The sequence below is a fragment of the Phoenix dactylifera genome, chromosome 1 (genome assembly GCF_051530095.1).
Source record: "Phoenix dactylifera cultivar Ajwa chromosome 1, Ajwa_hap1_PhDact_Kaust_v1.1, whole genome shotgun sequence".
Classification (NCBI taxonomy): domain Eukaryota; kingdom Viridiplantae; phylum Streptophyta; class Magnoliopsida; order Arecales; family Arecaceae; genus Phoenix; species Phoenix dactylifera.
The window spans coordinates 32,568,625-32,580,546 of record NC_143190.1 but is presented as its reverse complement, the minus strand read 5'-3'; the positions used below and the strand labels follow the sequence as shown (position 1 = coordinate 32,580,546).

The following is an 11,922-nucleotide window of genomic DNA, read 5'->3' as shown; positions in this document are numbered from 1 at the left end:
CATTACCCAAACGACTGTGTGCGAGAGAGAGACCACAGGCTTCCACCATTTAAACCTGAAAAGATGATAGAAATCTGGCGGAAATTGGGATATGGTTGGGACTTGAACGAGGTCCCGAGTAACAAACCCTAAGAATTTTACCCACTTAGTCTCAAGCAGTACTTTGTCTGGCTGTAAAGCTCCGGAACGAAACTATGTGAGAAGCCTAACTCAGATCCTCACCCGTTGCACCGCCCTATGAAACCAATGTAAGGTGGAGACCAACCACCACAACTCTTGCAGCAGTAACAGTAAAAAAAAGGGAACTACTATGTGTTCTCTTGGGATAGCCAGAGACATCTGGGGTACCCGCTTCACTGTTACAGAGCCCAAATATCTCTTGTTTTTGGGTGCCCCCACCTTCTGGTTTTCTTAAGATGAACTTTGATGGCAGCATGGCTTTGGATGGGCGGTCAGGAGGTGATGGATTTGTGATCCGAGACCATCGCGGCGGTTTGGTTGCAGCAGGGGGTCGTCGCATTCCAGGTCTTACCGTCGTCGGGGCAGAGCTTCGAGCAACTTGGGAGAGTATATCATATGTGAGGCGGGTGCTCGGTGCCGAGCGGGTGTACATCGAGGGAGACTCATCGATGGTGATTGAGTGGATACGGGGTGCGGATAGGTTCGGAGATGGTCATCCCCTTATTCGTGACACACGCAGACTGGTGGCGGAGCTGGACGAGTTCCAGGTTGTACATGTTTTTCGAGAGGCGAACAGGGCTGCAGACTGGGTCGCCTCCTATGTTGCGAGATATTTTGGGAAGTTCTTGTGGATGCCCACAATAGAGCTCCTGCCTTCATTGTACTCTTTACTTTCTTCTGATTTGGCAGGATGTACTCACGCTAGAGCTATATGAATTACCGTTTCCAAAAAAAGAAGTATATGAATTGCCGTTTCAAAAAAAATAAGAAGAAGAAGAAGAAGAAGGGACTGCAGCACACAAGAAACGAGCTTTCCGCAATTCCCGTCCCATTATTGCCTTGCTATTCTAAACATCATGCCTCAAACGCCATAACTTGGCCGGGCGGGTGACATTGCTGCATGCTTATCCCCTGCAGTATGTAAGATCTGTTGAGTTGAACCAAGTTACTTAGTCACAAGATATATTATAAACAAAATATTTTCATTGGCTGCTCATAACAAAATTGTTGAATTACTATATCAAATACAAAAATCTAATTAACACTTTTTTATCAAATATTCGGGATCAAACCAGAGAAACTAGGCATTCTGCGAGTCCGAAAAAGGACAATAATAATATGAGCTAACAGCTTGCTAAAAATCTTGCACACATACACCGAAAAGATAAAATAATAGCTTTTAAAAAAATAATATATAATTGTTGAAATAATATCAAAATACCGCTTTCATAAAATTCATATGCCAACAAGTCGGTATTTAAGTATTTATTTAACAAATACCATATGTCTTTCATATCAAATTGCAATTTCAATATATTATGTACATAACAGCTCCACTGCATATATGTATATTACTATTTACAAAATAACAGTTCCATTAGTGAGTCCCATAGCAAGCCGATCACATATCTCTTATGCCCCACACTTTACCTACAGTCGGCAACCAAAGTGCCATGCTTTAGCCTATGACCGGCAAAACTCATTGCAGCTAGTCCATTACTCTTTTTTACCCAATTTTACAATTATGCAAAAATTTTGATTTTCTTTATAAATTATTTATTTATAATATATATACTATAATCAAGCATAATTAAATATTATTAACATGGATTGGACTCCTAGCATTTGGTCAGGCAACGGTCATGCTCTAGCACGTGGCAGCAAACCTACATCACTCGTGCCATATTTTAGATAATAGCCGGCAACCAAACTGTAACGCTTCATTATTGGCAACACATACCAAGCTTCAACCTAAAGTTGGCAACCATAATTAGGGTGTCATGGGCGGAATAATTAGGGTGTCATATGCTTCCGCCCATGACCAGCAAACAACTAATCACAGCTTAGTCCAAATACCCTAATTTTTGATCTTTCAATTACACAATTTTTTTATTTACGACATGTACTATAATTAAATATAATTTAATATCATATTATATCAAAATCTATGGTACATCACATCCATCGAAATATGATATAAATGTATATATGAAATATTCATAATTATACAAATGATTGTATACAAGATCCTCATCTCTACAAGTAGCATAATTAACCGAACGTGTCAACTTGGTCCAGCAAGCCTACTAACATGCTCAAGAATAATAAAATCAGGAAATCAACTTCCTCACTACATTAAATCACTAATTTCTCTGGATTCCCAAATTTCGGTTTCAACCTTAACCCTAGAATTTCTATAGCTCAATCACAATAACTAAATTAAAGAAATAAAGGACTAAAATTTACCTCAGATAGTTGATCAGGGAGAGACCTCTCTGGTCCTCTGCTGTCCATCTGCGTATCATTAAATCAATTCCCGATTAGAAAAATAGGGTAGACAGGTTGAGGAGTGAATGGGCTTCAACGTCCAAAGAGAGGAGAAGAGAGAGGGACCAATGGGCATCAGCCCATTGCCTATCACACTCCAAAATCAGAACATAACACGACCATACTACTGAGGGGTACAGCGCATGCTAACGTGAAGCCATGCCAATATGTTGACCTCGGGAGGTTGGGGGTAAGCCTGCAAATGGGTCGGGTTGACCCGTGACCCGACCCGACCCACTTAGACCCGGCTCGATCCGTCTTGGAGAACTCGTGTGCCTAGGTCGGGTCCTAAAATTGAACCCCGTTCTATTTTTCAGGTCGGATCTAGATTTACTGAATTCAGATCCGACCTGATCCATTTGAAATTTGAATAATTTTGGATTTTCAATCTTACGACCCGCCCCACCCTGATCCAAATCTATAAAATTATTTGGACTTATGGGCTGCAGCCTATGGGGGTGCAAACAAGTTCTGTTAAGGCCCAGCCCAAATTATTGGAAAACTTTGCAACCAATATGAAGAAGATGAAAAGAGATTGGATCATATGAAACAGTTTTATTTATTATTATTTTAAAATAGTTGGGGGGTTCGTAATCTGTGGTCATCATCATTGAGAGACTGCTTTACATGTGGAGTGAACATCAGGCTTGTGAGACTTCTGTAGGAGACAAGACGTCGAATTAAGCATTCAAGACCATTACGATTATTTCGAAGAAAACCGTAATGCATATTAGCTAGCTTTATCCTGCCTTCCAAAAGGGAATATTAGGTAAGTGGTGGTGTCGATGATGCCTTCCGGAATCTGCTATTCGAGGAGAGGGGTAGGCATCTGGATCTGTGACAAGCTGGGCTGGGCACTCAGATTTATCATGCATGCGCAGTAGATCGTTGATAAGCATCGGTTTTGAAAGGCATCTAGCTCGGTAAAGGCCCAAAAGCTGACCCGAGTGCCGAGAATCTGAATGCTTCCATGAGACTTTAAGCTGCGTTTCGACTCTCCAAAAATGCCTTCATTGTTAGTTAGCATGGTATGGTATGCTTTCATTTATGAACCATGTCATCATCTGAGGTTATGTCTTGCAACGGAATATGCGCAAAATCTGTTTTTACAGGCATCCAGTCTATTCAGTCTAGACTTTGAAGGACTTATGTTATTAGTGATAGCAATCGTTACTTAATTAAACGAGTAGGACTCAGGACCCGAACCAAACTGGATCCGAACTTTTTGGGTTGGGCCCAGGTTATACATGGACCCGCTCTGATCTAAATGACCATTGGGTCAAAAATTGTAGCAGTGGACACAACCCGACCCAACCCGATCTTCTATTAGGTTGAGTCTAGGCCTAAAATTAGGATCCGAACAAAAAATCGGATTGGGTTAGGGTCACTCATGACCTTTGCTCTCTTAGTTAGGGGTATTCGTTGCTCGCTTTGAGATCTGTGCCATCGGATGACTAAAAAAAGTTCAAACTGCATTGAGAGCTGTGTAGTGTGTGATATAACGGGTGTTTCATGAAAGTGAATCCTCTTTCACGCCAAAGATACAACATGATCTTGTTAGTCCGCCAGCATGCAAATGAGCTGCCAATTGCCTGAACTGGACTTAGCTTGATTATTGCTTTGCTCCTGTCAAACTTGAATAGCTTGAAAAAATTTTCAAATCAACCTCAAATAACAAAAAATCAGCTCGAAGATTCATGAGCCTAATCGTGTGTGTGTATATATATATTATTTTAAATATAATATTTATTTTTTAAAATTTTATTCTAATTTTAACTATATTTTTTAATTATGACCAAGATTTAAGTATGGTTCGGGTGATGTTCGAGTCGAGCCAATCTCAAAAATTGTCCTTTTTTTATCGGGTCAAGCTTGAGTTTAGATATTAATCTCCATCGATCTTGAGTCAAAGTTTAAGTCTGAGCATTTTGAATAAAGTTGAACTCGAGTTTCTAGCTATTTGATTTGGCCTAGCTTAATTGCACTTATGAGTTTGCCCTCTTCCTGGCGTATGTACCTCTTTTCTGGGCATAGACCATGGTCGCCCATCCTGCTCGGGAGCCGAACCGGGTCGTGTCCAGCTGGTTCTCGCACTAACAATCTATCTTGCAAGTGGCTACTCTCTTCTATATCTTCCATATATATAGGAGAAACGAAAGCAGATGACCAACCCACATGGCTGTCGCTACAGTATCAATGGACATTCAAGCATATTGAATGTTTTGCAGCCAGCAGCGAAGACACTCGAATAAAATGAAAATCATATAGAATGTACAAGGAATTGAATGACAAAGATGTGCAAAAATTATGCACTAATGTGACAAGAATGATAACTCACATAGGATAAGCACGTTTGACATTATTTGTACTGTAATAAGTCATGCTCTAATTTGTATTTTGCAAGAAATAGATGGGATGGGAGTAAGGTTTAGGTAATATTGATGCTCTCAGGCAACTTGTTTGGATACTGATCTATAAAAGCAAAAAGGGAATTTTAAAAAAGCTTCTTACTGGTTTGGATCTGCAAATTCAAGTTGAAATGTAGATTATTTTAAGCAAATCAGACAACACTAAGGATAGGAGAAGAACAATTTTTTTTTTTCTTTCTTTGAGGGAGTTATATCTAAGCATACCTCAACCACATGAGGCTCTTTGCTGCAACTGCCTTGTAGAAGTATGAAAAGCAGAAGACTACATAGTCCTTCCCAGGATGCATCATCAATTATGAGAACACTTTTTCTTTTTTTGCTTCCATCAGGAACTCACCAGATAGCTTGACCATTTAATTCTTAGACCGTAAACCCGTGAAGCACAAGCAAGTCATATCTAGCTAGAACTTAAACAAATATTCAAGTACGATAGCAAAACACCACAGTTTTTCCTTCTTATTTACGTACCTTCAAATAGCTTGAAAACATATTTCACTGTTTTCGTTTTACAGGCAAGAGGGCTTCTTAGCCTTACAAACAACAACAACAATAACAGCAACAGCAACAGCAACAAGATACCCTTCAGCACAAGAAATTAATTTAAAGTGCATAAAGAACGGAATCCAGCTGAAATTAGTAACTACCTTTACACTCATGGATCTTCTGACAACCACGACGATATGAAAAACCGGACTTGGGCGAGCCAAAGGGCTGGCGGCTTCTTATCACGGGGTAAGTTAGGTACTTTTTTTGAGACTGGAGAATCCTCCTACTTGTCTCAGAACCCAGAGCCCACTCCTCTTCTTCTACTGCATGCCACTGCATGCTGAACGAGGCATTGGAAGCGTTGGCAGCTGCCGTCACAGCTCCAGCAGGGACAGCAGCAGCAACAGCGAGGAAGAGGGCCAACGCCACAACCCAGAAGCAATTCCTCAGCCCAAAAACCATTGCTTGCTTCTCTCGTCCAGCTCCAGCACTCCTTTTCCGCCTCTCATGGCACGAATGGCAAATATAAAAGCGACTGTCACCAACCACGTGACGAACTGCTATAATGCTATGGTACGCTGCTTTTGGGCCGGGCGTCTCTCTCTCTCTCTCTCTCTCTCTTTTTTTTTTTTTTGCTAATACGGGTGGATCATACCTGACGGGTACGGATACACCCAATAAAGTCAAGAAATATGATACCTTGGAGTGCCAAAGGCAGCTCCCCATCTCCAGTCCACAAGGTGTCTCCGGAATGGCGAGCTACATACGCAGCCACCCAATCCGCAGCACCATTGGCTTCACGGTAGATATGCTTAGCCTGAAAGGCCCATCCATCCCTCGCCATAGTCCATATGTCACGAAGCAATGGGTGGTCACTGACGTCACCCCTAGGACTCTCTCGGATCCAACTGATAACGGTGGCTGAATCACCCTCTAGGATGATAGTCCTAGCTTGTAACACGCACCGGGCATGTCGAAGGCCCGCCCAGGCAGCTCTCAGCTCCGCGCTCGGAACCGAGGTGTCAAATAAATGACTGCCACCAATGGCCACAACCCTAACGAAAGGGTCCCGAATGACGAAACCCGCACCTCCCCTTGTGCCACCATCCAGGACTGACCCATCAAAGTTGACCTTGAGGAAACTCGGGGGTGGGGGCTCCCAGGTGAAAAACACCGTGTGGGATACTGCCGAAGCAGGGTGGGAGCCCCAGATGTCCCGAGCTGTCAAGGTCCCTCCGGTGGTGGAGGTTTGACACATCTCTGCCGCCTGACTACAGGCACTCTCGACCACAAATCTCGGCGACATACATCGTTCACCGAATATACGAGCGTTCCTGGCTAACCAGATCTGGTAGGCAGTACAGCTCACTCGAGTAACCTCCCGACGAAGCGCCGGAGACTCCGAGCCCTGGCGCATGGCCTGTAAGAACTGGTCCCTACAGCTCCACACCGGTTGCGGAACCCCTGCCAAACGCCAAGTGTCCCTCGCCTATGAGCACCGAAACAAGGCATGGTCGACCGTCTCGGCCACACCGCAAACCCCACACTCCAGGGGGATCCTCAATCCTTGTCCGCCAAGTACTGCTCTCGTTGGAAGACGGTCCCAGTCCACAAGGCGTCTCTTTCTCTCACTGACAGTATTGGTGAGAAGGCCCACTCCAAGCTAGATTTTTTTTTTAATAAGAAAAAAAAAACCCGATCCAGTTGGTCTCCGGAAAATAACTGAGCACTGCCATCTTCTCACCAGCTAGATGGGAATGATTCATCTCCTTTCGCCAATATGCATCGTTGGATTGCGCTATAGCTGCCATGAGATCGGATGGAAGAGAAACCTCGGAGTGCTTTGATCTAATGATTGATATAGTAAAAAAAAAATCAATTATTCTTTTACCCTCTCGACAAAAGCTAAATCTTACACGTGAGTCCCCATTATTGCTGATCCTTTGAACAATCTTTATACTTTTCTCCGTTTTTTTTTTATGTTCTCTTGTTCTTTTTAGAAATGCCCCCCGGACCTCTTCAGAGCCCCCCTTGTCGTTTTGTTCCTGCGATGAAACGGGGCTCACTTTGCGTCGCTTTCTCATCAAAAAATTGCCGTCAAGGACGAGGGAAATGAGCAGGGAACTGAGCCAGGGTTGCCGTGGCCGTACTTCTGAGGTAAATCATGGGTGAGTTAAAAAAAAAAAATCCGATAAAATGCATTCATTTACGAATAATAATTTTATTCAGAATAGCTGTAAGCGTTCTGTTCTCGTACAAGTCACCATTACACAAACAAAATGGGGGGAAAAAATGATCCTCTCAACTCAGACTGTAGGAATCCCCTATTAAGTTGGGTGCATGGCATGCAGGTTAAGATTGGCGCTGCTCTGGATGGACTGGACGCCGGCTCGCAAGACTCTGAGCCCTTGCAAGATCTGATTGTTAATCACATGCCTCATGAATATTATTACCAGCATCGGTTAAGGTAGAAAGTTAGTAGAGAATCATTCCTCGTTCATACTAAAATTCTATTTCTAATTTTATTCTACTTACTTATTTTTTTCTAAAATAATTATTCTTATTCTCTAATAGCTAGGACATATCATCTTTTAGTAGGTATTAACTTTTGAATTTAGATAGAAAGCAAATATTCTACTCATATAATGCTCTATTTAAAAGGCATTTAGTATTTTTTTTTTTTAATGTGGCGTGAGAAAAAAAAAAGAGAGAGAGAGAAAGAGAGAGAGAGAGAGAGAGTTGACTCAAATTTTTTAATATTTTTTAATTTTTTAAACACTTTTTTATTTTTTTTTTCTTTTATGTTTGGCCTAAATTTTGGACCGGACATGATTGATCTATTTCAAATAGCATGCCGTTCTAGAGCTAAAACCGTTTCCAAGACATATAGTAATTCTTCCGGTTGTAATAATCATAAGTTTGCACGGAGTCGACTTACTCTCCCAATTCTAGGGCAAGTTTGAAAGCTGCGAATGGAAAGATAAGACAATTCCTACCGTGGGAAGCAATATAACATGAAATGGAAAGCAATCGATACTTAAGAAGAAAAGGAGAGTGAAATATCAGTTCCAACCGAACAAAGTATTTCCTCGTTATCCCAGACGATTGTCTGAGAGAGACTCCAGGCTTCCACCATTTAAGCCTGCAAAGATGAGAGAAATGCGGCAGAAATTGGGTTAAAGTTGGGACTTGAAGTAGTAACAGACACCAAGAATTTTACCAGCTCAGCCTCAAGCGGTACTTTGTCTGGTTCTCGAGCTCCGGAAAGAAACTATGTGAGAAGCCTATCTCAGATCCTCACTCGTTGCACCGCCCTATGAAACCATCGCAAAATGGAGACCAACCACCAGAACTCGTGCAGCAGTAACAGCTAAAAAAGGGCACATCATCACACAAAAAACGAGCTTTCAGCGGCTCCAGTCTCATTATTTCCTTGCTATTCTAAACATCATGCCCCAAACACCATCACTTGGCCGGGTAGATGTTGATTTGAACCAAGTTACTCAGTCACAAGTCATATGATAAACAAAATGTTTTCATTAGCTTGTCATAACAAAATTGTTGAATTACAGAATTCAGGTACAAAAATCTAATTAACACATTCTTACGAAAAATTCCGAATCAAGCCCGTCACACTAGATATCATACCACTTTGAAAAAAGAGGTATAATAATAATATGAGCTAACAGCTTAGTAAAAATACCACATATACAAAAAAAATAAAATAATAACTTTTAACAAAACTCTACATATAATTGCTGAAATAATATGAAAATATCGCTTCTATAAAATTCATATGCCAATGTTGCTGCTCAGAACCAGCCCGTCTTGGGCACCGCAATAAGAAGCGCGACAGCGCTGGAGCGCTCGGCTGTCAGCTGCTCCGGTCGAGATTGGATAAGGCGAGCGACATGAGGTCGTTGTCGGGGTCCTTGGGTGGTCGCACTCCGACCTGAGCTAGTACAAACAAAGAAATCTTCTAACCGGAGCATATCCGGTGGAAGATCCTACGATGCCTAAGTCAGAAAATTGCTCAGAAAACAGAAGGAGGTTCTCTCGCAGTCTGTTAGGGCATCTTATGTGCACTCATCTCCTGGGTCCCTCCTGGGTCCCCTTCTTTTGTTGATTGTGTGGATGGAGGAGCTTACCTACGACTGAAGAATTAGGGCATGTGGGCCAATCAGAAATGCTTGGCCTAAGTACGGCCTAGACATCATGCATAAGTATCTCGCACGTAGATAACGTTCTGCTTGTCACATCGGTAGAATTTCGGTGATCACTGAAGCCCTCGGTTAGGATGCGGCTAACTGTGGGAAGCTTATAATATATGAATTCGGCAGCACAACACTGGGCCCGCCAAGTAGCCACTCCTGGACAATCACGTGTTGGCGTCGTGGCGAATTCTAATTGGTTGGACCTTCTGGTGAGTTGCAGCCAATTTAAAGGTGCATCACTTGCCCCCAACTTCCGTAACCAAGCTGAGCTAGTTTGCTCAGGCTGCAGAAGTAGTCTTCCCCGAAGAGCTGCTTCGATGGAGATTGTCGAGGAGGATACATGGTGCCTTTTCGTTGGAAAAATGGAGTTTTTCCAAATCGCGCATTTATGAGGGGCGTAGCCGCATTATCCTTCTCAAAGCATAGTAATCATGAGCGAGACATTTGTGGGTTAAATAGGTGTTTGGGTCTTGGCAGCAATCCGAATGGTTTGTTTTGGGACAAATGTCTGAGGGACACACATCCAAGATTTGGCGAAGCGTCACCTCAAAAGGGATTGCTTAAATCCTCGATAAATAAGAAAGGCGGTAGGCCTGGCCCATTCACCTCGTTCTTTTATTCTCCAGAGCCTAGAGAAAGAAGAAGTGTGAAGGTGCAGGACATGACTCGTGTGATTCCGTTGCAAGGTTCTCCTTCCTTATCCCCCACCAGAATCTTGTCTTTGCCTCCCAATGGGTTGTTCTACTTTTCATCCCCTTTTTGTCTTCTTCTCCTAGTCTTCTTCTTTTTTCCTTGGGGACCATCCATGGACCCATCTGCTGGAGGTTGATCATCCGACGATGAGATAGTGGGTCGGGGTTCTCCAAACAGGTCTCTGTGACCTCAGGGGGAGTTCTCGAGATGTCTTCTGGTCCGGATATTAAGATAAACTTCCTAGGGGAGTCTGACCTCGATCGGATTTGGATGGCATTTTCCATTTTCGAGGACTTTATCCTTGAGTGCCCTGGTCCTTCGGAACGAGTGACTTCGCCTGCAAAGAACCGAATAGCCCTATATGAGGACTCCCTGAAGGCAGAGATAAGGTTCCCGATCCCATCGATTGTTGCCGACTTGCTGGCCTAGTACCAACTTGTCCTCTCATAGCTCGTCCCCAATGCTTAGAGAATAATTACGGGCTTCTTTTGCTTTGTCCGGCTTCAAATGATCACCCCTATGCCGGGGATGTTCTGAGCTTTCTTTCAAGTGAAAGCATATTCTCAAAATAAGGAATGGTGGTACTTTTCTTGTAGAAAGGATTATAATGTCCTTCCTCCTGGCCTTTCTCCATCTATGGGCGGAATGGTCAGTAATTTTTTGTCTTCAGCGACTCCTTGGGGTTTTCTGACCCTGTGGAGGACACTCGGAAAGCAGGCTTTGAGCCTCTTTCCCTTTTTGTTGGATGAAGAGCAGGAGTCTATTGATCTGCTTCGTTTGATGAGGGCTCCTCCACCTTTGGCCGAGTTGCTTCAGGGGTCGACCTTGGTCGACGCCGCCTTGAGCCCTGTCCTTTTTGTCTGTATATTTTTTCATCTTGTTCTGCTTCTTTTTGTTGGTCTAGATTTGTGACTTACTCCACTTCCATTCATACAGCCATGAAGTTCGAGGTGGAAGAACACTTCCGCTTCTCGGGGAAGAGGAAGTCCGACGAAAGCAGTTCCTCCTCGAGCAAGAGGAGGGGTGTACCTACAGTTCCTCTAGCGCCAATCTATTGCTACTGATAACTAGCCCATCCTAGGCACTGCGATGAGAAGCACAATGACGCTGGAGAACTCGGTTGTCGGCTATTCCGATCGAGATCGGAGAGGGCGAGCGGCGTGTGGTCGCTACCGAGGTCCTTCTTGGGTGGCCGCACTCCAACTTGAAATAGCACAAACAAAGAAATTCTCTAGCCGAAGTGTATCTGACGGAGGACCCTCCGATACCTAAATCAAGAAAGTACTTAGAAAATAGGAGGTTCTCTCGCAGTTTGTTAGGGTGTCTTGTGTGCACTCTCCTTTTGGGTTCTCCTCTTTTGTTGATTGTGTAGGTGGAAGAGCTTACCTACCACCGAAGAATTAGGACAAATTGGCCGACCAAAAATGATTGGCTTGGATATAGTCAGAACATCATGTGTGAATGTCTTGCACGCGAATGACGTTCTGCCTGTCACATCGGTAGAAGTTCGGTGATCATTGGAGCACCGGGCTAGGATGCGACCAACCATGAGAAGCTTATAATATGCGAATTCGGCCCCCGCCAAGTGGTCG

At 43.3% G+C, this 11,922-nt stretch overlaps 1 protein-coding gene across 1 annotated transcript; it reads left to right on the top strand.

The window, feature by feature from the left end:
* Positions 1-434: 434 nt before the first annotated feature.
* LOC149768572 (uncharacterized) lies at positions 435-5,294 on the top strand. The gene is made up of 2 exons (XM_089930486.1): positions 435-841; positions 5,267-5,294. Exons 1-2 carry the CDS (start codon positions 435-437, stop codon positions 5,292-5,294), a joined length of 435 nt encoding a protein of 144 aa, XP_089786612.1.
* The last annotated feature ends 6,628 nt before the right edge of the window (positions 5,295-11,922 follow it).

Bases quoted from the DNA above. Each gene is read 5' to 3' on its own strand.
- LOC149768572 (XM_089930486.1), top strand. From the start codon at position 435: ATGGCTTTGGATGGGCGGTCAGGAGGTGATGGATTTGTGATCCGAGAC. The intron at 842-5,266 runs GTACTCTTTACT...TGCTTCCATCAG, and splicing joins ATAGAGCTCCTGCCTTCATT to GAACTCACCAGATAGCTTGA.